Raw genomic sequence first — 27,640 nt, 5'->3', positions numbered from 1 at the left:
TGGGTACAAGAAAACGTCACGGAACCGGGCTACGGCGGACGCGGTGTGCAGCATTGCTTCCATCACTTGTTTATTTGAGAGGTAAGCGTGGTTTCTTTTGTTCCCTTGGCCAGAAGAAAATAAAAGGAAAAGAAAGGGGGGGAAACCCCCGGGTTGAAAGGAACAATACATGAATCTCTTTTGTGTCTGCCTGCCTGCCGTGGCTTATCGTCATCCGAGCCCTGGTAGCAAATTTGGGGTATAAGACTACAAGGTCCTCTGGATGCACCTACCAATCAACATTCCCTATTTGCTGCTTGCTGATGTTTCGAAACAATTGTTCCCTTCCCCCCTCCTTGTCCTCTTTTTTTTGTGTACTTCATCTGTATGGTTTCTATTAAACACCAATGCCGATTTTATTGGTTCATACTCCAAGTCCAGGAAGACGCCACTACGGACCATATTTTTTTTTTTCTTTTTTTGATAGAGATGTGGTTACTGACTCGAGACGCAACAGGCGAAGAAAAGAAAAGTGTGAGGGCCGGTATCTTCACCTCAAGGCGGTGACATTGGGTGTCTATCATTGAAAAGATTTCCCGGTGGAACAGACGACCACATCTTGCAAGACAGTCCACTATCACAGGGTGTGCCGCACCCGATGCGGACAAAAACTCCGCCTTCATGAGCCACGACAGACAGTTCTATGCAGACTGGGGGAACGATGAGCGCTTACAGCCAGCGAAGGTGGACTATTCTATAGCCAGCAGCATGAAGCCTCCATTCCATCATGACGATGGAGATTCACCCTCTGCTGAAAATGCCGAAGCAAAGGGATCGCCTCGTGGCGGTTCCCGTAAGCGCCAACAGGAAAACCAAGGAAGCCAGGCTGATGCTGTACTGATAGGATATATGGAACCAAACCGGCCAGAATTCGCACATGAAGCCTCAAAACAGCATTTTGGACCGCCATTTCGCTCCGAAATGGACTATGACTCGCCACCCAGACTTCAACCGAAAAAGGAAGAGTTGGAAAAATGTAAAGCTCGGCCTGAAATCCCAGGGGTGAAGAAAGCGACCGAAGTACTAGCGACTGAAGCACTCAAAATGCTTCAGCCCATGTCTCAATCGGACCCGACGGAGAGCTGCTCTTTTAAACTGGAGCGAGCCAATTCATTCTCTACTGAGAACAAATTCTTCAACAACGAGCCGCAATCACCCGACGCCCTTTTTAAACTGGAGCGAGCCAATTCATTCTCTACTGAGAGCAAATTCTTCAACAACGAGCCGCAACCACCCGACGCCCTGCTGCTACCGCCGCTCAGGGAGCCATCGCTAGACACGCCCACGGCTGATTCGCCTTCAGTAGGTTCGAAAAAATCGCCCACCACTCAGAGCCTCCCGCCCATCAAGGCCGCACTCTCGGAACTACAGGATCTTCCGCCATCAAAAGATCATCCGGGGCCCAGGTTGAATGGATCATCTCCTTACAACTATCAGACCATTCAGGCCTCCTCACCTCCCAACACTCGCAATGACCTGCCTCGAAAACGCCAGCTGTCGGGGCAACTCCCACCTCCACAACTTCCCCCAAGTCCCTATTCGGCTATTTCACCTCCTAGCACCAAAGACACAGCACCATCTCCTATTTCACAGCAACACTACCATCAACAGCAGCAGCAACAACAACAACAACAACAACAGCAGTCATTGAAACCAAAGAGCAAATCGGACATATTATACATCACGTCCCCGCCAGAGATTGAACTGCATTCCTCAAAAGCAGCAACTAGTCCTGCGGCATACCCTACACCTACCGATCAGCCTGTTGCCGGGTTGGCCGAACGAGCACCTCCGATCTCCTCCTCTTCACAGTTGAATGGGCCGGTAGCAGCAGGTACTTACAAGTGCTCCTGGCCGGGGTGTAATGCCGCACCATTTCAGACTCAGTATCTGTTAAAGTGAGTATGCCCAAGGTGCCTAAGCATGGTTCGGAGAACGTCCGTTTGCTGATTGCGTTCTGTAGTTCCCACGCAAACGTTCATTCGCAGGAGCGCCCCCATTTTTGCCCTGTAGAAGGATGCCCTCGAGGAATCAACGGGAAGGGGTTCAAACGTAAGAACGAGATGCTCCGACATGGTCTCGTCCATGCTTCCCCCGGTTACGTCTGTCCGTTTTGTCCGGACCAGCAACATAAATATCCGCGGCCAGACAATCTTCAAAGGTGAGACTCCTCTGTGGGGAAAAGAAAAAGACACTCGTATCGACTGACACATGAACAGACATGTGAGGGTCCACCATGTCGATAAAAACAAAGACGACCCTGAGCTAAGGCTGGTCCTTGCTCGGAGACCGGAGGGGAGCACCCGGGGACGACGACGACGAGCCCATACCTGACTTCCCACCCCCCCCCTCCCTGCCTCAGGGCTGCGTGGACATATGCATTCGCCACTCGTATATATTGCCATATGCATGATGAACTGTTTGCGATTCTCTCCGTATATTCACTTGACGATACCAATTTGCTAAAGCCGACTCAGCGAGATTCTTTCACTTCTCTTTCTCCTGCTTCTCTTACATATATTTTTTTTGTATTCCTTTTTTCATTACTTGCGGCTTGATACCAGGTTTGCAATACGATCAGGGCGTTCCCGGTGTGGACATGGTAAGATATATATCTACCTATAACTATACATAAGCATTGTTTCTGGATCATCCAGTATATGTATATAGAATCCTCTCCTTATCGAGTATTGGTGGAGAGGAGGAGAGGGAAGGTATAACTGAGCACTGAGCACTGAGCACTGAGCACTGAGCACTGAGCTCTTTGGGAGCCTACTCCCGATTCGAGGATGTCATAAACACGGTTTTATTACCTACTGCCGAGTCTAGACCCCGACATTAGCCAGGAGAATTGCTGACCAATATATTAAAGATACAGGGAGTGATGCATTACTCCGTACAGTTGAATAATATGATAATTTTAGCAAGCAGGCAGGCAGTGCCCACCTAGAGCACCCAAGGCAGATACTACCTTGCCTGCTACCCAATTATCTACTAACAAGATCCTAGATACCTAGTAGTGTAGTATATAGTCTCATCCGGGTATGGATGTGGCCAAGATGAACCATGACAAATCATTACTAAGATAAATATAAAATAACTAAGCAGCAGCCGCCTTGCAGCACCGGATGAAACCGAAATACCAGGTAGTTTACTACTCACTGCAACATTCAAGTACTGACTGGTTAATAATAACCTTCTCCCGGGAGTACTCCGTACCCATAGGATGGATGTACTACCGATATAAATAGAGATGCTCTTGTATGACAGTACAACTGACTCAACCATGGGTTCATCTTTGCAGTAAGAGTACAAGGTAGTATGAGATGCCCCGTGTTCTGTGAGACATATCGAAACCCGTACAAGATCGCTGGGGAAACTAATGCCATGTTCTGACGATTGGTACCTACTCTGTCGACTCTGAGCCAGAGCCTATTAAACAAACTGATTGGAGGTAGAGTAGTGATACTAAGCTGTACGGAGTATGCGATGACTTCATTTGTGGCAGAGTGCAGACTATGCACCTACTTACGATGTTTATACTTATCGAGTACTCCGCCCTGCTATGAATGCTAAACGATGCTGATGCTATACGATGCTGATTAAACGATGCTATACGATGCTGAACGACGGCTACAACCAGTAAGCCATTAATCGGGTGGGGAGGCCAGGTTCTCGATCCTAGATCATATCTACAGTTTTAATACTTAACTAGTTACCTAGGTACCTAGTTATGCTGGGTACTTAGGTAACTACTCCGTACTTACGGAGTCAGTAACTAAGGTAATATGTAGTACGGACTCACCGTATGTACAGTAGTACACTGTACAACTGCACAGACTGGAGAATTTTCTAAGAAATAAGCTGCTGTCAGATCTATAGGTCTAATAGATTCATAATGATACTAGTAAAGTAATTATTCTAGTATGCTGTACTCGTAGATTCGATTCCTTCGTGTCTCGTCCATACGTATCTCGTACCCAAATGATTCCCCCGCCATGCGATGATACTCCTGTTCCAATTGTGTCCCCTGTCCAAATCCAAATCCAAATCCAATAGCAACAACAATTCTAATACCAGACCCCCCCCCGTAAATGCGATACCCAGCTGTTTAGTGTTCACAAGCCCCACCGTTGTAGAAGACATGGTATAGGAAAAAAGAAAAAAAAAAGAAAAAGAAAAGGAAAGCCAAAAACCAATAATTGAAAAACAAGCAAGAACCTGACTAATGGACGTGTTTCTTGTGGATCCGGCGAACATGATCCTTCATGTTGTCCGCGCGGCTGAACATCCTCCCACAGCCCTTCCATTCACACTGGATGGCAGGGTTGTGTTTGGCCTCGTGCCGGGCGCGGTCCTTCTTGCTCGAGAACCCGCCCTCGGTCGCCTGCGGGCAACCCTCGTGCCGACAGAACAGGTGCTTGCGATGTCGGTTGTAGTGTTTGCGTAGGTCACACCCCCGTCGAAAGGTCGCCTGCGACGAACAGCCCTGGTATCGGCAGCGCCAGCTGCCGTCCGGGTTGAGAATGCCATAGTTCGTCAGGTCGTATGCGTTTCTTGGGGACTCGGACCGTGGCAGGTCGTCGTAGGACACAGGCGGCTCGTGAACCTGGCCCATGCAGGGAAAGCCGGTCGGCGGCGGCGACGAGGTCGACGATTCGGACGAGTCGAGGCAGTAGCCTGCAGGTGGCGTGGCGGTTGTTGTCGCGGTAGGGTACAAGGCCATATCGGCGGAGAAGGGTGCAAACGACGGCCACAGAAACCCGTGGACCGAGTCCTCGGCAGAGGACATCCTGATGGAGTCATACTCGATCTGAGAGAACCATATCTCATTGTGGGGTTCTGCCTCGCAGGTGAAAAGGTTGCCCGACGAGGACGAATCAAGCATTTGTGGCGGTAACGGCTCGTAAAAGGACTCTGGTGTCGGAAACTGGTATTGCTGCTGCATCATCTCGACTGATGGTGGAGGGGCCCTGGTAGCGGTAGCGGTGCTGGTGCTGGTGCAAATGGCTGCTGTGGAGTGAATGGTGGTGGTTGTATTCGAATCTGAACCTCCAGCGAGAAGGGAAAGACCAAGGGAGGCTTCGACAAAGGCATCAGCCGGCCGGTTCTCACCGGTAGAGAACTGCGGACCGGTTTCTTTTCGACACGAAAGATGGTCCAGGGGCGGTTGAGCTGACAAACAGTAATGCAATGTCGAGGTGACAGGGATCTCCATAGGGCTGGAAGCAATGTGGCTTCCAGCCGTCACCCAGTGTGCCGTCTTCTGGTGCTGGTTCTTGGCCGGGCCCATCGTGAAGAAAATCGGATGGTTCAGTGGAGGTGCGGGTGAAGCAGATGTCCTTTGATGGTTGGTCGATCGCCTTTGAGATCCAAGATATCGGGTTGCTTTCTTTCTTTCTTTTGTTTTCTATACTTTATTCTTTGCTATCGTTGTCGCAGTACAAAGAGAACTGGCTATACTTCGCAGTGATGGCGGTGATTGAGGAGACTCGATCAAGTATTAGTCCAATAGTGCTGTTTGGTCTTTCTACTAGAGACAAACGCGTCCACGTTCTGGTGGGTTTTATGTCTTCATCTAATGAGGCCGATGATCCGTTTAAGAAGAGGGCGTATGAGGAGGCAGTGTTCTTTTTTTGTTCATTGATCAGCAAACAGATACACAACTTGCTCAACTGAGACAAGCCCGGGGAAACAGGCTTCCTTGTCGATCGAAGCACACTTAAAATTAGCCTTGCCAAAAGGGCTTTTGGATGGTGATCTGCTTCATGGTCAGGACCCAAAATAAAAGAGGGACCAGACCAAGAAGCAATACTTGTCGGCTGAGACACAAGATGCAGCTAGATACTTCAGCCATTCTGTGACGGGGATTGGTGATCATTGCATGCCGCCCTCGAGCACCCGGGGGGGGGGGGGGGGGGGGGGGGGGGCTGTACCTTCTATCAGATTAGGTGTTCTGTAGGGCTGGCGATGATGGGGTGCAAAATGCATGGGCGGGGCCACCAAGTGCCATGCTGCGTCGGCTTGGACGATCATCATGGACAGGGAGGGGACCTGCGTGGTGGTCCATCCGAATGATACCGAATGGAACGGATCAGGAAAAGTCACAATTCACTGCGTGGTGGCCTGTAACCTGCAGGGAACAGCTGGCTAGGACTATCGAAACACCATCGCGCTTTTTTCCTGTTCCAGTCCCCGACCCCGGGCCAAGCAAGTATTTGGAAGACCAACTTGATGATGGAAACAAGAAAAAAAAAGAGACAAGACAAAAAATCCCTTTTGGTAACGAGCCTATGACTGACTCGATGGCCACCAAGTATCATTACTGCGCATTCCAGCAGTCAGCGAGTCGGCGCTCAACGGCAGGCCAAGACAAGGCAAAGGCAAAGGCAAGAGCCAGATCGCAATTCAATTCCAGTGGACCGGTATAGAAAGGTCACACGTGATGGTGCCTCCAATGTTCCACCATCAGTTATTCTCATCAGCTGTAGAGGTCGCACCTCCAGTCGATTTCCATCCGGGCAAGGGTACCTGGAGTGGGGGGAACATGGCTGTGCGAATGAGGAATGAGAACTGACTACATCGTGGCGTGGTAGGTTCTCCGTCATCAGCCTATTGAGTCATAGGCATTGAGCCTTAATGCTGAAGCCTGATAGGTATGTTGTATAATCGAATTTCTTAAGGCTGAGGGGGCAAATCCATCCATACATTGCCCTGCAGGACAGGGACCGATGAGGGGGCCCGCCGACGACGTCAAGGTCGCAATGGCAGAATGCTTGGGTTTCTTTTTCGCTGTCTCTCTCGCTGGTGTCACTGAGCCCGTGCGACATAAACCGCGCCTCTATGGCAGACTGGCAGTCTCCGACTCCCTGTATCCCTGTTTAGGCCCCCCACCGAGTCAGGATGTCCATAATTATGGGGGATTTTTGGGGGGTTTCTGGAAATGTATACCGTAAATTCGTCGTAAAGACCGCCAGACACCGTCGGTTAACACCGAATCAGAATCACCCTGACCAAATTAAGGGCCTGAAAAGAATGTTCCTCGGCGCTCTGTCGCGCTCTCACTGGTGGAAGTCGCAGTTCTAGCGGTGGAAGCAGTGTATGCAGGCGTCGGGAACATAATTCAAAGAGCGGTGTCGATACTATTATTGTTCATGCCTGCAAAGTGCGGAGGACTTTCAAGGCAGCGAGCGACCTCTGACAACCGTCGCAGCCTGCCACTTTTCGTAAAAAGCATTATCGGGCGATTCTCCTTGCATGCATTCGCGTAGGGCAAAAAACATTAGAATTAGAATAGAAATACCGGAGGCTCCCAATCCACAGATGCACTGCCAGTAATCCGGGCGTTGACTACCTACCAATCTAGGGAACAGGTACTTTGAATCACCAGAGACCAGGTGACAAATTCCATGCCAAAGCCAAGATGTGATACATCCTCGATCTAATTAGGATTGATGACGAGACCGGGTTTCTTTTTTCGGGGACCAGAACGAAGATCATTTCCAAGACGGTGATATCTATATATAAATTTAAACACCGACAGGTTTAGGAAGCCCAAAAAAAAAAAACACTCTTGAGACAGGACACGCTAGAAGGATGCAATGATCCTCCAGGTTGTTCACTGCATTAAGTGTGAGCAGCCCTTGACAACTCGTCTGGCTCAGACAGCAATGGGGTAATCAGACTCGGACGACCAAAGATCTTGTCGTCGGCTTCCGAGGCGTTTTTATACAAGATATAGTGCTGAACAATGAAGATGATATCGAAGAAGATGGACACATTCCCCAAAAGAAACTTGACCGGGTTACCCGTGATGCCACTCCAGTCGTTTTCGAGGGCTGAATCAATGACGAGTTGAAGCAAGGAAAGGATACCGCCAGACAGATCGAAAAGAATTGTGATAATGCTCCAGCCAATGGTTGATTTCCGCTTGTAGTTGAGCCACGCCTGAGGGACGTATTTAACTACAGTGGCAACGACTTTGACATAGGAAAAGGCGTACATCTGCCCATTGATGGAGACACATATCAGTACTGAGTCGGAGGTGAACACAGTTCCGTCTGACAGGACAAACATACCACATCAATCCATGCCCAGCTCGACGGGTCATAGCCGCCGTCGGGGCTCCTTTGGAGAACAATGCCAACAACAATGGCGACAGCCAGCAACGAGCCCCAGAAGAGAGCTAAGATCGGCTTGCTGGCGGTCTGGAACCGAAAGACTTTGAAGCCCCAAATCTGCGGCCAAAACTGCGAGTAGATGATCACACACATGATCATCGCATGGAAGGCAAACGCAAAGTCGTTGAACCGAACGGTCGGTTCTGCTGCCTGGGGATGACGGGCCGCATACTGCTCGCGTACCACCGGAGACCAAAGAAAGGCAGTTGTATATACTGTGTACGCCACAAATCCCAACACATTGAGGGTGGGAAGATCAATAGACTGCCCCGCGACCGATCGTCTTCGGATGTTCTGCCAGGGCTGAGGATAGAACGAGGCCGACCAACATAGCGTACTCGAAAATCATCAGCAAGGGAAACACCACAAGTAGACAACAGGCAGTAGCCATACTATATCCATCCTAAGAGACTGTTTGAGAAAGCCACGGCGATCAGTATTCTTCTTCGTCCATGACACGCTTCTCCCACGCAACGGTGATGCAACATACCGAGAGACGGCTCTGAGCAAGATTTCGGACTGCGACGCCATTTTTGGTTGTGGGAGCAAGGAAAATAGGCCGTCTTCCAGGTTCAGAACTAGCAGCACAAACACCTCCCGCGCGAGGGTCGGTCTCCGTCCATTTAATACGCAAGAATATTCAGGAGGGAGAGTGGGAGCGCTGCGTGATAAGATAACAATGGGTGATCGCGTGCGATAGCGTTCGGATGGCGGAAGGCTGAAACGGCAGGCGGTCAGCAGATGCAAGCTATCGTGCCGGATGCTGAGTCAGCGGCTGGTTGTCCGGGATATGAGTTAGCGCGCTAAACCCGAAACAGAAAACAGTTGATTCTCGCCCGCCTCGCCTGCATCGCCCAGCCCAGCCCTGGACTTCAGCTGCCTGACCTTGTTGTTATTCCTGCGAGTTCGACAAGAGATTTCGGAGCTTGATCCAAGAGCAAGGATATTCTTCCCAGTTGCGCGATTTGAAATCGCTTTTTCCATTGCAAGCTCGTCTTTCGTCTCCCTGCCTCTCGACTTTAGTTCCCCGCTTTTGCATTCGGCTTCACCGACAAAAGCATAGTCTATCGACCTCCCCTGGGTCCCCTTGGTTTCTTTGTCTCATTTGCCATTGTACGATCCAGATTACCGTCGAATCTTGATATTTCCGCCACGAGAGTCTGTCTCATTCCTCTGCGGCACATGGTGCATTCCCGAGAGTGGGGGATCTGAATAGATCTCCTTCGGCTGCCTCGACATTCCACAACCCTCGCAATCGATCTTCGACAACCTTATCAGAAGGCGGGACTATTTGGGAACGATGACATCTGATTCAGGCCTCGCACCTGCGGGGAGCAGCACCTATTCGTCCAATACGTTGCATGTAGGAGACGGAACATGGGACAGCAGCCGGGACACGTTTCTGCTCCCCAACTTGATGGGGGTCAACTTCGCTACTATGCGATACAATGGTGAGTGGACTAAAAAAATGGCGAATCTTTGGGATTTGGCGCTGATCAGACTAGGAATGGGCAATCGGTTCCGAGACATGACAGGATATAGATCCATGATCATCGCCCACGGTGTCATCGCAACCATCGTTTTCCTTGGTCTTGTCCCTGCCTCTGTCCTCATAATACGATACTACTCCCGCTGGAATCCGTTCTGGGCATTCAAGCTACACGTGTGGTGTCAAGTCTTGACCTTGCTTCTGACCACCGTCGTTTTCGTCCTCGGTTGGTTTGCTGTCGGTCCAGAGAGAAGTCTGACAAACCCTCACCACGGTATCGGCCTAGCTATCTATGTGCTGGTAATATTTCAAGTTCTCTGGGGCTGGCTCACACACAGAATCGAGAGTCGGAGGAAGAGGTATCATGTACCATTGAAATTGGTGGTACGTCAATGCTCAAAACTTACGGGACGAGTCCATATGTTCTAATGCGTGTATTTTCCCTTCTAGATACACAGATGGCTCGGTCGCATTCTCGCCATTCTCGGGATTGCCCAGATCCCTCTCGGTCTTACTCTCTGGGGTTCGCCGAAAGTGCTCTTTATCTTGTTCTCTCTAGCAGCCTTCGGGTATCTGGTGCTTTTCTTCATACTTTCATATCTATATGATACCCAGGGTTATGGTCCCAGCGGCGAATATGATGCTCGGCAAAGCTATATATCTGGCACCTCGGCTTCTGAAGGAAACCGTCACAGCAATCTTGGTCGTATGGCTGCAGCGGGAGCGGCGGGCGCTGGATTAGCAGAAGTATTCAGAAGACGAAGCAGGAACAGAAGCGAGGCGTACGATCAATCCCACACGTCCTATACTGAAGAAGAAAAGTTTTCCGACGCCGAACCTCGTCGCAGTGGTTGGGGGAAACGCTTTCTCGAAATTGGAGCACTTGCAGGTGCTGCGGTCCTGGCGAAGAAGCTTTTTGAGAGGCGACGGGACCGGGACAGTGATACCGAATCGGGACGGTACAGCCGAGCCTATACAAGAAGCGACAGTATGACAGAAGCTACACTCAGCAGGCTTGAGGATGGGCGTCCAGAACCTACCCACCATACGCCACTCAACCGACCCCCAAGTCGTCCACCCAGTCGTCCGCCTAGCCGACCGGGGAGTCGTCCGCAGAGCCCCGACTCGTCGTACTATTACACCAACTCGTCATATCTTACCAACCGTGATGCGAGCCGGTCACATGGCTTCCGCGATGCTTTGCTTGGTGCGGGCGCCTTTGCGGCATTCAGAAATTTGTTCAAGCGCCGCAAGGATAAGGAAATGGACGAGAAACAACGCATAGAGGAGATACGCCGTCAGGATATCGAGGAGGAGAGACTTGCAAGAAATAACAGCAAACGGCAATACACGGGAGATGGGTTCTTCCCACGCAAAAATCGGAGGACTTCGTCTTACTCTACGGATGTATCAACTGATATTTCTCGGCCTCCCCGCGGTCCACCTCAGGGCGAGTCCGCTCTGACTGGTGAGCCTGTCATGTCTGGAGTGGCTCACACACACCCGTCAGACATTCCACCTATCCCTGCATCTCATCACGGCTCTATCTCCGAGCTCACAGCGGATCCACGTGTCAATCGCAGCGATGCGCCTGCGGGGACCGAAATGACGGATATAGCAGCTGGGGCTGCCGCGGGAGCGGCAGGAGCAGCGGTCGCCGAGTCAGCATTGGGGTCATCCTCTTACACGCATCGTCGGCAGCGGAGCAGTAGCAGGCGCCGTGAAGAGCCTGTAGAGTCCCCTCCTGTATCAGTCAAGGTAAAGATGCATAACGATGGCCGACATGTCACCTTGAGACGACTAACGGAAGAGGAGGCGGCCGCCAGCCGTGAAGCACGTCGCAGGGAACGGAGAAACTCCCGCCGCCGCCAGGGAAGCGTCAGTTCGTTGTCTGGCAACGAAAGCGGGAGTTACGACCGATGGCGCCGTGTTGAAGAACTGGAACGCCAACAGGCAGAGCAGACGCGGAGAGAACAAGAGGCCGCACTTGCGGCCGCTGCAGCAACCACAGCCGCCCCTCCTCCTCCTGCTGTTGCCTCCGTTGCTCCATCCGGCACTGTCCCACCCTCTGCAGTGTACATGCCGCCGCCATCAAATGCCACTCTCGTTCCGCCAGCCGCACACCCCGCCCCGTCGAGCTTGCCGTATGGTCCGGGGAGCATTACATCTCCAGGTACCTGGACAGGCACAGAAGCCAGTGGCGACTACGCCAGTAATCGGAGGCGGCGACGTGCAGAGAGAGCCCGTGCCCGTCAAGATAGACAACAGCAGCATGGTGTCGAGTTTACCTAATGCTTTTTTACCTCTCCCCTTTCCCCCACCCCCAAAAAAAGCACCTCCAGAAGATCCATCTCCTGGCATGGCCTGGTTGAGTACATATCGGTTACCTGATTTTCTTCCCCGCCTCCCTCTCGATGTGATTATTTATTTCCCTCTGATATGAGCTACTTGACTTGAGATGACCCCCCATTTGCACGATTTTCAATACGCCTTGTCATGACCACTTCTTCTATACACTTACCCCTGATGTACCTCATGTCAATTTTCCCTTTTCTGTTCACATCGCTTTGCGTTTGGCGTATACCCGCCTGATGATCTTTGACTATGTTGGATAATTGCTCGCAAGACAGGATAGCTGTCTATTTTTTTCCAATTAACGCCTCTCTCCATATGTTACTTCTGATCAAATCCCTTTTTATGATAGATTTATTGAGCAGTATTCTTCTCCGTGTTTTTTTCATCAACTTTCTAGTCTATGATAGTTACGTTGTGGCATGTATTCTAAGGAAGAAAGAGTTTCTGGGGCACAGTAATCTTCCATTCAAATTGAGAACAAGGAATATTTTTAAGGACTCTTATCAAGCATTGCATGAAGTGAGCCGCTTTAAACCCTTTGGTAAACTGACTTCCCTTGAGTGACTGAATATGTAATAAACAGAATAAACATACTAGAACCACAGCCATGGAGCTGATCAAGAAAAGCAGAACATAATCGTCCCCAGACTCTCGCCTATAACAGTACTGCGAAAATTCAACGGGCGGGATCATAACATCAATCCGAGCGAAGTCATTGGAACGGCGTTAGTTTATAGGAGATCACCACTCATACTGGGAGCTCCTAGAAGTCCTTCTGGGTTTTAGCTTCGACATGAAGTTGATTCAGTAGCCAGACTGTCGAGGCCGTGGTGAACAATGGAATAGCCTTCAGAAGGATAATTCCCTCGGAAATAGGCTTGAAGGAGGCTATGTATTGCAAAACAGCAATACTAACGAAGACCATATGGATGAACAAGATCGGCATTACGAATTGGATTCGCAGCAGATCAGCAACCTTGCTAGGTGTTGTTTCGGGGTGGGATTTGAAGATATCGTCATGTTGTTTTGTCCTTGACGATTGGATTGTAGTGGTTGACCAGTCGAGTTGTACATGGAACAGATAGGATATTTCTTCCAGTGAGGTACGCCGTGGACTCTGCAGCTTTTTGATCGAAAAATCAACCAGAACAAACTTAGCCAGGTTTTTCCATCCGAGAAGATTTCGCCGAGAAATCACATCTTCCAATCTGCTTTGCGTATACATTGTTCCTGGTATACGAGGGTCAAACTCATCATCGTGGCCATCATTTGAATGTACAAATGCCTGTGCCGGATGGTTTTCAAAGGGAGGAATCTTAAGACGAGGCAGAGAGATCGAAAGAGAGTTTCTTGCCTTTTTCAAAGGTATTTGATAGGTTCTTTTAGGGCTTCGACGTGGCGACCGCTGAATACGCCGCGGACAGGCCGGCCCCAATCCTCCGAATTGTTTTCTGTGCTCTTCTTTTCGGGAACAAAGCGATTGTGACTCTATAGAGAGTTGTTTCTTCGAGTAGCACCTGGAAATCCCAGCTAAGCTCGATTCAACGGGGTCAAACGCAGGTACCGCCTCGTCAGTCGTAGCCTGGTCCACGCCATTTTCAGACTGCGTGCGACTAGGGGGTTCAAAGGCAGACTTAACATTCGTATAGGATGTCTCGCCAGTCAATTTCCAACGTAGCATGTCTTCCTCAGTAATGATTTTTATATCGGTCCCTTCCGTTATGTTGTTGATCGAAAGACAGTAAGGCAAGCCGTTCGACTGTGTTTCCGAAAAAATCCGGCCATGTCTGAGAAATTCATTACGATATGAACAAGACAAATCCGAGTCTGTTCCACCGTTCAGAGACGCGGGCGTATTATGGGGATTCACTGGAGCCCCCGAGGTGTCACAGATCTTTTCCATGGGCATATCAAACAAAACCTTCGAAACTAGCGGAGGCGGACGTTGACCGTCTAGAGAACTTCCCCTGTTATTCGGATGGGCTTGCTGAGCTGCTGGCTGTCCATAATGACTTGCAAAGTCGACAGGGAATAGATTGGCCTCTTCTTGGATGGTGAGCCAAATTTCATGCGCAGGCATCAAGCAAAGACAGGAATCCTTATTTACCTTGTCGAAGGCCCTCAATATTTTCTAGGGACGAGGCTATATGTGCAGAGACATGATCTGAACCTTCCTGGGCCATTGTCAATCTGCAGAACAAGAACGTCGAAGATCACGAGTTCTAGGTAGGTCGTCAAATCAAAGACGGGCCAAGTTCGAATCCAGCAAGGACTCTTTTGGGGGGTGGGAACAGGAAAGGCACAAAATACAGAAGAGTGGTCGGATGGAAGAGGCCTTTGCAAGTCAGAAGCCAACAAGGCCGTCTGGGGCATGTGCGCCTTCCCGAAAGGAAAGACGCTTGGGACGGAAGGTATGAACTGCGATGGACCCCCAAACAGAATTGGGAAAATGAAAATACTATCTTGTCTGTCGATAGGGAAAAAGGTCCCTGGAAATAATAAGATCTCTTTCGAGAGAATGGTTATAATTCTACAGGTTCAAAGCTGATGGAAGCGCGACTGGATATGTACATCAAGCATCTATTTAAGGACGGCCTGCAAGCTCTCCAGAACCTATTCATCATATTAGCATTGTTCCGCTCTGTCACAAAAGACCTTGTTGGGGAAAACGAACCTCCAGCTCAATCTTGGCTTCAGCAATATCCTGCTCGCTACCGCTACCACCGGCAATTTTCTGGGCCTCGGCGATCTGGGCCTTGACAGCCTATTTCGAGATTTAAAATCAATAAACGATACCACTTATTCGATGTAAAATGGAACTCACCTCGGCGCTGAACTCCTCGAGGGGGTATCCCTCAACAGCGTTGATGCTCAGCTGAGAATCAGGCTGGACGACGGCGAAACCTCCAGAAACTATTTGAAGAAGATGTTGATTAGCTCACAGCTCGGTAGTTTCAACAAGTCATCTTGAATGGATTGATATTGCTCTGCTTTCAAGCATGATAATAAGGGAAAAGTTGGTCGGACATACGGAAGTACTGCTTGGTAGAGCCACCCTCCTCAATGATCTCAACCAGACCAGGCCTAAGCTGCTCAATGGACGGGACGTGGTTGGCAAGGACACCCATGTCACCGCTGGCGGCGGGGATGTTGACCTGGACACTATTGTGGTTCGGAGAAGTCGGTTAGTCTCTATTCGCGACGAAGGGGGAACGCTCAAGGCAGGAAAACGCTTCGTAGGTGTACATACACGCCGGTGGACTTGAAGATGGTCTTATTAAACGATACATGTTAGCAGATAACACAAAATGAGGACGGGCAGATGCCCCCAATTCCACGTCGTCGTACCTGGTGAGGAAGAACCAAGGACAGCTTGATCTTGTCCGACACGGCCTCGGCGTACCCTCTGCGCTGGAGAGGAGCAGCAAAGGCAGTGGGACGGGCCCGGAGGGCAGAACGAGCAAAGCGGAAAGCGCTCATCTTGCAATGGGTTGATTGAATAGGGTGACGATGATATCCCTCTGAACCCGGGTTGAATTGCAAAGTGAGGATCGGAGGCCGGTTGGTTCCTAGCGGCTCTGGTCTTTGGTCACGTGACGCGAACCCGTGCGGCGGCGCGGCCAACCGCCGTCCACTTCCGATGGAGGGCGGCGAGGGCCTCTTCAAGAAGTTAACTTGGACTGAAGAAACGAGTACATCTAGTGAATACCCAATGTGATGATAATTTATTTAAGAATTGCTGCAGATTGGAACTTTAGGAATCAATGATCCGTGTCTTTTGTATATTCCGGGCTTCATCACTGTAATGTCAACACTTCAAGAGGGATACCTTTTCCTGGGGTATTTCTTCCCGATTATATCAATATCTTGCTTGGTTTGATTCCTTCTACACTATCTCCAAGGCGAGGCTCAGGAGTACTCTGGAAGTCTTCTTTAAAGAAGCCAAGCTTAAGAGTACAGTAGTAGTAGTTACTACATATGTCACCAAGTCGATATGTATCACGTAACAGATCCGAGATGCCAATGCCCTCATGCTTCATGACAGTATACCATCCATACGTTCTATCTTTTTGGATTTTGGGATTCAAAATCAAGGGTCTTATCTACGAGCGTACGTGGTTTTCTTGATTCCATACATTTCGGTGCTTCCTCTAGAAATAAAAATACAACGCATATCTTGAAAGGTTTACTATAGTTGATATCACTATAATTGATATCACAACGATAAATTTGGTTGGAAATATTTAAATAAAATTTTTATAATTGATAAATCCCCGTTTCGCAAGAGAAGAATAAATTATCTAGTCGAATATAATGCCATAAAGCATAGCATCCATTTTATTATAATTGCTGAGTGACAGTCCTCTGTTACTAAAAGCGGGAGGGAGCTCTGCTAGCCGTTGGGCGTAAGCGAGATCCCACACAAATCTCGTGTCGGCAGCCCTAGCCGTCCCTCCGGTCTGTGGCCTCCAAGTTCAAGGACCGGACAACCTCACCAGTCAACCGTCACCACCCTTCGTTGCGCAGATACCGACAAGATGGCGAGTACGTGTTATTGTCTCCCTCTACTCCAATAAATATATCATTGTGCTTTGTACGCTGACAATTATCTTTAAATAGAGTCCAAGAACTCGTCCCAGCACCACCTTAACCAGAAGGCTCACAGGAACGGGTGCGTTCATCCTACCTACCCCTACGCGTCCCCGTCAGAAATTTGAGAAGGCAAAAAAAGAAAGGATCCATGGTCTTCTCGAATCGAGTTGCGACATGGTCGATATTGAACAAGCGGGAACACATCGTACAAAGAAGATGACGCTGATATTCCATTGCATCGTACAGCATCAAGAAGCCTAAGACTCACCGTTACCCCTCCCTCAAGGGTGTTGACCCCAAGTTCCGCCGCAACCACAGACATGCTCTTCACGGCACCATGAAGGCCCTGGTACGTTGACGCAGCCATAGGCAGACGCGGATACCCATCTCATATTCCGTCTCGACCTGCAATCTTACACACACACACACACACACACATATATATACACATATATATATACACCCCAACTATTTGGGAGGGTCTGGGCTAACTTCTCTGCAGAAGGAGCGCAAGGAGGGCAAGCGCGAGGTCGCATAAATCAAATCAACAATTTGATTTTTGGAGTTGGGGTGGTGGCTTCACGGACGATGACAAAGAATCATGTCAACATAGGCTGCTAGGAGTCGATACAAAAAAAAAGTGTACTCCCAAAATACCTTCACATAAGCGATTTTCGATCAACGAAGGAGGGGGGGAAATACCAAAAATGATAAGGTGATATCCACGACTCGTTCTATGGAGCGGTCCCCCTGGAGTTTGATTTCCATCTCCACTGCCTTTTCTTTTTCTTTCTTCTTCTTTTATTTACGGCATATGTGTGTACAGCCCCGTGCCTCTCCATGCACGAATGCTGAAGGATTTTTGAACGTGCCAAGAGCAGATTCCATGCCCTCCAATTAACAAACACCCTCTGTCTTGCTTTCCCATGGCGAGAGGGTGCATGGACGGAGGGCTACACTAAGTAGACTCATCGAGTTTCGGCTTATATGAAGTTTTGAATTGAAATTGAAATTAATTGGTTTTGAATTGTTTTATTTCTTACTTGTTATAATTACTTCCAAATGACCAATCGCTTGTCAAATCCACCACTGATCAGCCATTCCTGTCGCTGCTCTTTCTCATCCTTGACCCAGCCCGCCCAGATCGTCCGGACTTTACTTCCGGGCTCATGCCCCTCCTTCAATATTGCGACTACCTTCCCGGTCTTTGCCTCAATGCCTCGGACCACGCCGTCGTCCCCGTTCACCCAGATTCCGGAGCCGTCAGGCCGCCACACCACCTGTGGCGTGGAATACGCCGTCTGCGGCGCAAACGTGTTGGTCTGAATGACGATCGCGGCGTCCTCGCGGTTCTGCAGCGACAAGGCCGCGAGCGCCTGTGCGGCTTGTGTCTCTGGCGCTGCCATTGATCTTTCTCTCTCCGCGAATGACTCGACGCTGCCGTCATCGAGACGCTTTATTGGTGGAAATAAAAGTCGCACAATAATGAGTTTCATATGCGGGAGGGTTGAAGTAGCCACGGCCAGAAGCGAAGGGTCATGCGGACTCACTGCGAGGCAGGCAGGCGAAAAGGCAACCCATGCCGTTGAATGGGGGGCCAGGTTCTGCTTGCCGAGTAATCTGCACTCGTACGGGGCAGACCCTACAGTACCATCATCTTCACTGGCCCTCTCCGGTGATGGGACTGGGGCTTGTCCAACCTGGTAGTAGAATAGATACGTAGAATCACGCCGGGAAGCGAGGAGAACCAGGTCCCCCGTATCCGGATGCCGGAGGAATAGCATGGATTCAGGGTTGCTGAGCAGATCGATGCGGCCGACGGGCTCGCCGATCGTAGTCAACGGACACCCCCCGGGGGCGAGAGTAATGCTGTAGACGAAGATCTTCATATCCCATCCCGCGGTCGCGACCCAGAGCTTTCCGGTGGAGTGGTCTTCGTACGCGACCACCTGGACAGCATATTTAGTATGCTCCTTCCTGCGGTCGACCACCTCTGAGCCATGCAAAAGCAGGAGGTGCCCGGACATGGATGTCATGAACATGTACGCGCCGTCTTGAGTCGAGACGTATGACAGAATCGGTGAGTCTGAGAGGCCGGCCAGAGACGTCGCGATGTCATGCTCAGGGCGGGTTCGGACGAGGTGCACCTGTCTGTCTGCCCCTGTGGCGACGATGTACGACGGCCTCGTCTGGGAGCTGTCCTGCTCGGTCATCGGTCCCTGCCACGAATCGACCGAGCTGGCAAGAAGATTTGAGCGCGTTTCAACGATGCTCGGTTGCGCAGGCGCTGAGTGATGAGTTAGCATTGATATCCCCGGTTCTACCTGGAAAAGAAGAACTGCCCTCCTTCCCGGATGGCACTCACCTGGAACTGTCCAAATATCCTTCTCCTCGTGCCCATCGCCATGCCTTTCGAATTTCAGGCTCTGATCGTATGCCTGCTTCTCCTCCAGCAGCTGTTCAATCGTCCACTCGTGTCTGCCCGCCTGCCCCGCGTCAACCGGAAGACCCGCCTCGTGAATAAAGGCATCAAGCGTCTCTGTGTAATTGTTTGCCCGCAGGAAACGCGCCACAAGTGTGCTTGCTAGTGGCTCTGATCGTGGCGTTGAAGAAGCCATGGTCTATGTGGGTGTGTTGATTGTTTTGGTCGAGCCACCAGACGGTCGAATGCAAACAGGGCATATTATTCTGAGCGGAAGACAGGTTACTAACTAACCACACGCCCTCTCTTCTTTCCTTCTCCCTCCCTACTTCTGCCTCCTCCTCAATGGATCTCTAGAATGTTAGATTCCCAGCATTTGATTTGGAAAATCTAGCTCTATTTTCCTACCTGAATGAAAGTCTGACACCCACCCGTGCTCAACTCCGAATCAGCCATTTTGGAGTCGACTTCTGTCTCTAGACAACAAAAAACGATTGTTGAATTCGTGCGTCATTTTGCACACTCGCTTCAGATTACGTTTTGCTGATTATGCACAGATGAGGTGTTTCAAGCTACATAGCCTTGTAGGGCCAAAGACCCCTTCGCAGTGCTTACCACTCGCCATGAAACATGGTTGATATCCACACGCAGCACGGAGGATTGCAATCACGAAGCCCCTCGTTTAAAGAACAGCTAGCAATGGGTCTAGAACCCGGATCTACCGATTGGTCTTCCTTGCGATTATTGTGACCCAAATTTGGGTTGAAACTGAGTCCCTGAACTCCGCTCCCGACGCTTTGACTGGTTCGTCCACTCAAAGAGGGCGTCTCAGCCTCAGATCGGAATATCCCATTGGGGTCACATCTACCATATTTACACTTTTCGAGAAGAAATCCTCAAGCTGGCTGTTAGAGACTGTTTTACCTGAAAAATCGGCTGCATGGTCACGGGAATCGTGTGTTTGATTACTGTATGCAACTCAAGGCCTCAACATTCCACTATTCGGATATGATCCGCCATTCAGACACAGCTACTCTGCATCCTCAAGCCTTGGATGTTGCTCCCAATGTTGAACCCTTCTATGGTAGGGTTCGTTTCATATCCCAGGATGAAACCTCACTGCTCCATAGCCAGTGCCGACAAATTGTGACCTGTATGACTACCAGTGCCGATTACCGAGGAATCGGGGCTTCAAAATAGACAAACAGATATCTATATATTCCTACATAGAATGGACAGATCCTCGTCGAATCCAACCCTCTCACTCTCACTATCCTTCTCAATTCAACGCTTCGACGCTTTCCAAAGATGACATTCGGAATCCTTTCAACCCTTGTTGCTGGGGCATCTATCATGTCCCTGGCTTCTGCGAGTCCCATGCTCTCAGCTCGTGCTACCTTAGGTGAGAATAAGAGGAAGATGATGTCCCTTCGTCATCGTGGGACCACTTGTGGCTGACCAGATTATAGATACCGGGTCCTTTGCTGACCTTCAGCGTGCCGCTGAGCTCTCATCTGCTGCATACACTGGGTGCACTGGAACCGCATTTGATGTCACTGTTACCAAGTCACTTAACGATGCGACAACCGACACTCAGGTATGATTTACTGATTCAGCCCTTGTGTACAGGAAGCCGGGTGGACTAAATCATTATCAAGGGATTCATCGGATACTCGACCTCAAAGAAGAAGATCACTGTGTCCATGAGAGGCTCTACAACTGGTTAGCTATTGCAATTCCTTGCTACTTTTTAAGGAGCTGGTTCTAGAGAACAAGTAACTAAGGACCCTAGTCACCGATATTCTCAACGACATTGACACGACCTTGGTGACACCCACTCTCTCTGGAGTCACCTTCCCCTCCGGTGCCAAAATGATGAAGGGGATCTACTCCCCCTGGTCATCTGTGCATGACACTATCATCTCCGAGGTCAAGTCCCTCATTGAGAAGTATCCCGACTACTCGCTCGAGTCGACCGGCCACTCGCTCGGCGGTGCCCTTACATATATCTCCTATATTGCGCTGGCGCAAAACTTCCCCGACAAGGAGATCACCAGCAATGCACTGGCCGCATTCCCCATTGGCAACCAGGCTTTTGCCGACTTTGGAAGCTCCATCAATGGCACTCTCAACCGTGGCAATAACGAGGGCGATGGTGTTCCGGTATGACCCTTCATTCTCCAACTCCTCTTGAAAATTGACAGACTAACCTTACTCTAGAACATGTATATCTCTCTGCCGTACGACTTTGTGCACTACGGTACCGTAAGTTTTCCTCCCCTTTTTTTCTTTTGGTTTTAAATATATTGATGGTTCCAGGAATACTACAGCTACGGAACGGCAATCAGTAACCTCAAGTGCAGTGGCGAGCGGGACCTGATGTGTTCCGCTGGCAATGGCCTGGTAGGCGTCACCCCGGGACACTTCTACAGCTTTGGAATCGCAATGGGCGCTGCGGGTTGTGCATCGCTTTTGTGAGGGCCCTTGAGCCAACGGAAGCGGAAGCGGAAGCGTACAGTCAGCTAGAAGGAGGAGATTGACGGAGACAACACCGATTTTGATTTTTTTTTTTTGTGGAATTTCATTCAATGTTAGAGTATTTTTTCCAATTTTGAATTTGATATTTGCCTGTCGCCTGGATATCTAGGATTTGCAAGATTAAGAACAAAGTAGATGCAACTTGACGTGGTATAGAATAAATTTATTGTCAACAAATGAAAATAAGAAAAGAGGGAGAAGGAAAAAAAGAAGAAGAGAAAAGAAAATTGAGACTGCTGTAAAAATTGAAAAGCTTAACTAAACATATCTTCAGCTCTGCGTCGCTGGCCCCCTCGCCCGTCGATCTTTTCAGAAAAGAGCTCTTTGCCCGCATTGGCGTTATTATATTTGGAGGGGAACAGCTCGCGGACCGAGGCGTCCATGCCCATGCCCTTGCCCTTGCCCTTACCCTTGATGGCGAGGCCTGCTGCGGCGCCTCGAATGGAGAGATCAGAACCCTCTCCTCCTCTTCCGGCTGCGGATCCGCGGATCCTGCTGCTGACCGCGGTGGTGTCGGGGAAGAGTTCGATATTCTTGTTGCGGCCTGCGTCGTGGGCGCCGTCGACAAGGGGAACAGAGATGCGTCGCGCGAAGAGGTCTGCGGTTTCGTCGGCGGCGTCAAAGGCATCGGAGCGTCGATGGTTGCTGTTCTTGGTTGGGAAAAGCTCCTTCTTCAGAAAACTCGCGGCCGTCTTGTTGGGGAACAGCTCGCGGGTGTCGTCTTCAGAGGAGTCCGCGCGGTTTTTGGCAGGGAACAGCTCGCGGCCCTGGTTGCGACGGCTGAGCTGCGGAGACCGCTCGCGGAAGCGACGGCGCGAGCTGGTTGCGTGGTTGTGGTTGTCGTCGTTGTTGGCATTGTCGCCGCGCTCTACCCGGCCGATATCGTCCAGCGTGTCGCGACCGGGTGAGGCGCTGCGGTTCCGCAAACGACCCGATAGCCGGCCGCTGTCGTCCCCTGGGAACAACTCGTCGCGCTCCCTTCGTCGCCGGCTGGGGCGACTACGCTCGGCATCTGATAGGTCGTCGGTACTATGATTGGTGTTGTTGGTGGTGGTGTCATCGTACATGTTGGCCGTGATGCCGTAGTCTCCGTCACGGTCCCTCCGACGTCGAAGCTCCTGGTCATCGAACCGTCGCCGCCGGTACTCTCCGTCGCTGGTATCGCCACCACCTCCTTGGCGCCTTCTGTCGGCGAGCTCGCGACGCAAGCGCTCCCGCGGGTCATGCTCCGGGTGCATGAGATAGAACCGACTGGCCTCGTGGGCGCGGGCCTTCTTACGATCAGTCTTGACGGCGGCGCGAACCTGAAGGACAGAGTCTGGATGGCTGGACAAGGCCTTTGCGGAACGCAGTCGCAGAGCTGGTAGCGAAGCGGCTTCCTCTTCGATGATCTGTGTGAAGGCAGCCAAGGCCTGCAGACCGATGTCCGGGGACGAGTACACGATATTCGCGGACGTGTCGTCGATCCATTCGACGCGGCTCGGCAGCTCGACAGTGAAATGCTGGGCCGCGAATTGTTTGATATTATCCGTTGTCAGCTCGTCGACGCCTCGGACGTGAATCTTCTCGTACTGTGCTTCAGTATCGAGGGGATCTACCCCACTCTCCTGAGGAGCTGCTGCCACGGAATCCTAACGAATTAGTTGAGGGAAATAGATGGCTGAGGGTGCTTCCTCGACTCCTTACCATCTCAATTGCATCCACCTCGGGCATTGGACCAAGGTCAATGTCCATGTCCATGTCCATTGTCGCGTCCATATTCAACGCCGGCTGCTGCAGACTGGCCACTTCCATGAAATGAAATATAATGGGAGCAATGAATTGAGAGAACTGGACGCCAGTTTCTTTCCTTCTCTCTTTCTTCCTTCTTTCTCCCTTTCTTCAAAAGCTCAAGCAAGCTCAAGTAAGCTGAAGCTCAAGCTCAAGTGAGAATCGTTACGTTGGTTGACTTTGCCATCATCGTCAGTTCGGCTTCACCGCCTTCTTTCGCATGGCAAAACACGTGATTTACCGCCTGCTCCTTGAGGTATAGTCACGTGTCCCTTTACTCTCTCTTAGTCAGCTTCTCCGGACTCCGTGCTCCGTGCTCCGTGCTGCGTTTTGTTACTCCGGGACTCCGTACTTGGCTCTCTGGCAGATCTCCATGACGACGTCTGTAGTGTCGATCCTCTGGGTCCAAGCATTACGGAGGATTGTGCCCACTGCGCACTTCCCAGTGCGGACTGACTATCGACGCTAAGAGGTTCCAAAAGCAATATAGATGGAGCATATCCTCCGGAGCACGCCATCACGGAGAAGTTCCGGTGAGTACTAACGAAAGATCAGCGAGCTGCTTGTTGCTACCGACGAACAAGGCCGACGGTCGTCTCTGCAGAAACGGGGTACTCCGTACGGAGTATCTCGCTGGCCTTGGCAAGGGGGAGTACGGAGTAATGATCTTGACAGCATACGGAGCAGTCGATTGTTTCACACAGATTATGACTTGACCAGTATTGTTCTCTACGAGTACATAGTTAGGGAGTACCTTACTGGGTACGGAGTACGGAGTAAGTCTACGCAATGACCAACTAACTAGTTACTCCATAACTAACATTGTTCAAGATCCACGGCCAAACTCAATCCCCAACGGTCAACAATACAGACGTGTAAAGTTGGGTACAAGGGGATACGAAATTGATGAAATGATCGAACGTACCACCTGGCTGGAATCAACTAACTACGGAGGAGTACATACATACCGCCACCACTACTGCAGCACAATGAACCTGAGATTGCCATCTTTCTAGTCATTTGCAGAATCTGCGCTGACAGCCGACCCCGACCGTTGGAAAAAAAAAAAAAGGCAAAAACAGCCAGCGAATGAGGTACGGGGCCAAGCCCCCCTCGAGGATAGATTATAGGTTATAATCTATTGTGCTAAGTAGCCTTTGGGGACGGCACATGTCCCTTGCCGCTCGTATCCTTGACGTGTGGCTGATCCAATAATGAAGGCTAAGCTGCATGAACTGCTTGGAGGATACGGGAGCGGAGTAAGTAGTATCTAAGATTTTTTTTTTTTCTTTTTTTAACATGGATATTAATTTGGGATTATCGATAGTACTATATATATTTCCCTGATTTAATTTATTTTGCCTGAATCAGGAAATCTCAACCGAGTGCTCTAACTGCTGAGCTGAACGTGTGAAACGCAGCTTGCAGAGGTGGCAATCCATACAAGCGCATCTCCGGACATCCTCCCACGAACCCTGGACTCTTGTCTTTGATTGAGTAGGACAGAGAAGCCACATAAGAGAAAGTGAACCGATTAGCCACACACACACACACACACACACACACACACATTGATGTGGGAGGTGGCTACCTGAAGGGTCAAGAGTAGACCAGCTGGACATCGGCAACCCCGGATCAGGCTGTCAAGAAAAAGGGGGGGGAAGTGTGAGTATAGATAGAACATGGTAGCCGAGGGGTCTAGATAAAACATCCCTACCTGTGGGTGTCTAGACTTGTCTGTCAGGTCAGACAATCCCATTATTATTTTCATTTTCCTCTTACTCTTACTCTTACTCCGGTTAATCTACTCGGTACACATTGATTAATACGATAGTTTTCCAGGATACCCCAGCTACTACATAGAAATGAGCCGTACCTTTGGATCTGACGGAGACGCCGTCTTAAGCTCCAACGGTTTAGCTGACAGGTCCACGTGGGGCGAACTAGTATTACTTGTATAAAGGTATATTACGGTATTAGCATACTAGTACCCCGTACTAGTATGCTTACTGTACAAGTGGGTATGGCAACTTCCATAAAGGGTAACTGCATGACAACCTTCCTATTGATTCACCTGTTTCGCTAGAACCAGGTATAGCACTTGTATTAGTATAGATATACTCTTCTCTCCTACTACACAGGTATACTACACTCTTCTCTCCTACTACACAGGTATACTACAACTACACTACAACTACAACAGTATGCTATTAGTTACATACGTCTGTAGAACTTGGCGATCGCGCATGGACCGGATAGGCGGGTACCCTAGTCCTGATCGGTAGAAAAGATCAGCTGTCCACTAGTTAGAGTAGCACTGCCCCCCCGAGATCCTCCGATAGCCAATGAGAGAGTACTCCGTACGAGCACAGACAATACCTACCTAAGTACGAGTAGTACCAGGTACCTGTAAGGTATACTGTAAGGTATACTGTATACTGTATTACTGCAGGGCTACCATCCTCCTGGATCACATACGCTTCCGCTTCCGATCAGTCGGATCTGAAGAACCAGTCAGAGCTACTCGTACGGAGACAGTGTACAGTATGCTATACTATACTATACTATACTATACTATAGTATTAGACCATACGGGAACTAATTCCGTCAGAAACATGATATACACTCGACTCATCAATTCGATCGGATCGTGATCTCTGTCCCAATGGAGTTGTACTGCATACGTCACCCGCAGCTGTCACACATGCAAGCCTGTCACAGTCTATTGAAGACTAGAGTACGTAGTACAGTAGAGAGTACGTAGAAAGTATAGAGAGAGAGAGAGAGAGAGAGAGAGAGAGAGAATAGTAGAGAGAACTCTATGATTACTTTTCAGGTGCCTGCACTCTGTACATACAAAAGAAATGATCGGAAGGAATCAGGTATCTTAACAAAAGAAACTCGTCGCTCATGCCGCAGAGAATCCCGCCTAGTTGAGCAGATTGTCCAGTCCCATGCGCGTGTCCCGCGGCGGCGACTTGATATGCCTCGACTGCGGACGGGAAGAAGCAGGCCACGAAGGAGGGAAATAGGCCTCGTGAACGGACAAAGGCACGCTCTGGCGCCGGATCTCGGGGAACTGGCCGCGGATCTCGTAGCTGGCATGGACGCCACCGGAGAGCTGGCGATCGCGAGGGAAGGGCAGCTGGGGGGATAAGGTGCGCGGCGATGAGGCCGAGGCGACCGAGTTGTGGTCCGAGACCAGAGCCGGCAGTTCCATGGAGGGAGCATTCGAGGCCACGGAGAAAGCCGGCGAGGTCAAAGGCGCCTCCACGGGGCGGTTGAGGGTGTGTAGAGTAGTGAAGATGGGGGTAAGATGGTGGTGGTGAGAAGAAGAGATGGAAGCAGAAGAATTCCGACGAGCAGGGTTGGCGCTGCTGCTACTGCTACTGCTGCTGCTGCTGCTGCTGCTGCTGATGTCAAAATGCATTCGTGATCTCGACCAACTGGTAGAAGGCCGGTGGGAATGAAGGCCGCGCTTTTTGCGGTTCATGCTGCCATTCCACCAGTTCTTGACGGCGTTGTCGCTGCGGTTGCCGAGGCGGCGAGCAATCTCAGCCCAGCGCTTGCCCATCTCGTTGACCATGCGCTCGATCATCAGGCCTTCCTCGGCGGAGATGGGCTCGCGGTTCAGCGAGGGCTTGAGGTTCTGATGGAAGCGCTCGCGACACTGCTTGGGCGATCGGCAGTGCATGTGCTGGGAGATGCGCACCCAGTTGTTGGGACCCTGGTCGCGCACCAGCTGAAGCAGCAGCTGGTCTTCCTCTGGGACCCAAGGACCACGACGATGACTGGGGGACATGGTAATATAGTAGTATAATAGTATAGTAGTATAGTAGTATAGAGGTAAGTGTGGTGTAGAGTAAGGTGTAGAGTAAGGTGTAGAGTAAGGTGTAGTCTATTGTTGAGACAAAGGAGACAAGAGATAAGTAGACAAGATATAAGATCCTGCCTGGCGGGGAAGGTTAAAAGGGATCGATCTGAATCCCTGTAAGTGAACCGAAGTCAGCTTAAGGGGTTCGTTGGAGCTGAGGAGGCCAATGAGGGGCACAGAGAAGAGTACATAGTATAAAAAGAGAAATAGAATAATAAATGATTGACATGGACTGTACGAGTATTACAGATCGATCGATCTTACAGTACACAGTATTGTCATGTACTAGTACCTACCTACTACTAAGGTACGTAGTACCTTAGTACCTAGGTACTAGGTACCTGAGTCCCCTACCTAGTACCTATTACCCACTAGTTACT

The 27,640-nt window shown here is 50.2% G+C and overlaps 12 protein-coding genes across 12 annotated transcripts; 5 read left to right on the top strand and 7 right to left on the bottom strand.

Moving 5' to 3' along the window:
* Positions 1–660: 660 nt before the first annotated feature.
* Positions 661–2,086, top strand: ASPZODRAFT_165977 (hypothetical protein; the record flags this gene model as incomplete). The annotated part of the gene is made up of 2 exons (XM_022726732.1): positions 661–1,937; positions 2,003–2,086. Coding segments are annotated over 2 exons (1,359 nt in total), but the record flags the coding sequence as incomplete, so codon positions are not given.
* A 2,178-nt stretch (positions 2,087–4,264) lies between these two features.
* Positions 4,265–5,332, bottom strand: ASPZODRAFT_15334 (hypothetical protein; the record flags this gene model as incomplete). Its single annotated transcript, XM_022725963.1, has 1 exon — positions 4,265–5,332. One exon carries the CDS (start codon positions 5,330–5,332, stop codon positions 4,265–4,267), a length of 1,068 nt encoding a protein of 355 aa, XP_022582400.1.
* Positions 5,333–7,310: 1,978 nt separating this feature from the next.
* ASPZODRAFT_131484 (hypothetical protein) lies at positions 7,311–8,887 on the bottom strand. Its single transcript, XM_022722775.1, has 4 exons — positions 8,710–8,887; positions 8,613–8,630; positions 8,118–8,556; positions 7,311–8,043 (listed from the first exon to the last, which is right to left on the bottom strand). Exons 1-4 carry the CDS (start codon positions 8,748–8,750, stop codon positions 7,666–7,668), a joined length of 876 nt encoding a protein of 291 aa, XP_022582399.1. The 5' UTR covers positions 8,751–8,887; the 3' UTR covers positions 7,311–7,665.
* A 632-nt stretch (positions 8,888–9,519) lies between these two features.
* ASPZODRAFT_64421 (hypothetical protein) lies at positions 9,520–12,000 on the top strand (the record flags this gene model as incomplete). Its single annotated transcript, XM_022729232.1, has 3 exons — positions 9,520–9,670; positions 9,725–10,092; positions 10,159–12,000. The coding sequence occupies 3 exons, from the start codon at positions 9,520–9,522 to the stop codon at positions 11,998–12,000; spliced, it is 2,361 nt and encodes a 786-aa protein (XP_022582398.1).
* A 118-nt stretch (positions 12,001–12,118) lies between these two features.
* On the top strand, positions 12,119–12,727 carry ASPZODRAFT_1803794 (hypothetical protein). The gene has a single exon (XM_022727139.1). The coding sequence runs from the start codon at positions 12,313–12,315 to the stop codon at positions 12,625–12,627; it is 315 nt and encodes a 104-aa protein (XP_022582397.1). The 5' UTR covers positions 12,119–12,312; the 3' UTR covers positions 12,628–12,727.
* Positions 12,727–14,428, bottom strand: ASPZODRAFT_1803200 (hypothetical protein). Its single transcript, XM_022727137.1, has 2 exons — positions 14,171–14,428; positions 12,727–14,106 (listed from the first exon to the last, which is right to left on the bottom strand). The coding sequence occupies exons 1-2, from the start codon at positions 14,244–14,246 to the stop codon at positions 12,827–12,829; spliced, it is 1,356 nt and encodes a 451-aa protein (XP_022582396.1). The 5' UTR covers positions 14,247–14,428; the 3' UTR covers positions 12,727–12,826.
* Positions 14,429–14,570: 142 nt separating this feature from the next.
* ASPZODRAFT_24770 (hypothetical protein) lies at positions 14,571–15,543 on the bottom strand (the record flags this gene model as incomplete). The annotated part of the gene is made up of 6 exons (XM_022727975.1): positions 14,571–14,676; positions 14,738–14,827; positions 14,888–14,976; positions 15,095–15,225; positions 15,314–15,336; positions 15,412–15,543. The coding sequence occupies 6 exons, from the start codon at positions 15,541–15,543 to the stop codon at positions 14,644–14,646; spliced, it is 498 nt and encodes a 165-aa protein (XP_022582395.1). The 3' UTR covers positions 14,571–14,643.
* A 1,058-nt stretch (positions 15,544–16,601) lies between these two features.
* ASPZODRAFT_15330 (hypothetical protein) lies at positions 16,602–17,194 on the top strand (the record flags this gene model as incomplete). The annotated part of the gene is made up of 4 exons (XM_022725958.1): positions 16,602–16,608; positions 16,684–16,735; positions 16,903–17,005; positions 17,159–17,194. The coding sequence occupies 4 exons, from the start codon at positions 16,602–16,604 to the stop codon at positions 17,192–17,194; spliced, it is 198 nt and encodes a 65-aa protein (XP_022582394.1).
* Positions 17,195–17,708: 514 nt separating this feature from the next.
* ASPZODRAFT_63761 (hypothetical protein) lies at positions 17,709–19,274 on the bottom strand (the record flags this gene model as incomplete). Its single annotated transcript, XM_022729179.1, has 2 exons — positions 17,709–18,943; positions 19,022–19,274. The coding sequence occupies 2 exons, from the start codon at positions 19,272–19,274 to the stop codon at positions 17,709–17,711; spliced, it is 1,488 nt and encodes a 495-aa protein (XP_022582393.1).
* Positions 19,275–20,386: 1,112 nt separating this feature from the next.
* Positions 20,387–21,556, top strand: ASPZODRAFT_151313 (hypothetical protein; the record flags this gene model as incomplete). The annotated part of the gene is made up of 6 exons (XM_022725729.1): positions 20,387–20,480; positions 20,548–20,675; positions 20,737–20,800; positions 20,871–21,241; positions 21,299–21,343; positions 21,398–21,556. 6 exons carry the CDS (start codon positions 20,387–20,389, stop codon positions 21,554–21,556), a joined length of 861 nt encoding a protein of 286 aa, XP_022582392.1.
* Positions 21,557–21,870: 314 nt separating this feature from the next.
* ASPZODRAFT_64177 (hypothetical protein) lies at positions 21,871–23,362 on the bottom strand (the record flags this gene model as incomplete). The annotated part of the gene is made up of 2 exons (XM_022729210.1): positions 21,871–23,247; positions 23,303–23,362. The coding sequence occupies 2 exons, from the start codon at positions 23,360–23,362 to the stop codon at positions 21,871–21,873; spliced, it is 1,437 nt and encodes a 478-aa protein (XP_022582391.1).
* A 2,815-nt stretch (positions 23,363–26,177) lies between these two features.
* ASPZODRAFT_131478 (hypothetical protein) lies at positions 26,178–27,408 on the bottom strand. Its single transcript, XM_022722774.1, has one exon. It carries the CDS (start codon positions 27,186–27,188, stop codon positions 26,316–26,318), a length of 873 nt encoding a protein of 290 aa, XP_022582390.1. The 5' UTR covers positions 27,189–27,408; the 3' UTR covers positions 26,178–26,315.
* Positions 27,409–27,640: the final 232 nt, after the last annotated feature.

The sequence above is a fragment of the Penicilliopsis zonata genome (assembly GCF_001890105.1).
Source record: "Penicilliopsis zonata CBS 506.65 unplaced genomic scaffold ASPZOscaffold_5, whole genome shotgun sequence".
In the NCBI taxonomy this organism is placed as follows: Eukaryota; Fungi; Ascomycota; class Eurotiomycetes; order Eurotiales; family Aspergillaceae; genus Penicilliopsis; species Penicilliopsis zonata.
Note: the sequence above shows the minus strand (reverse complement) of the source record. Positions and strands in the feature narration are given on the sequence as shown.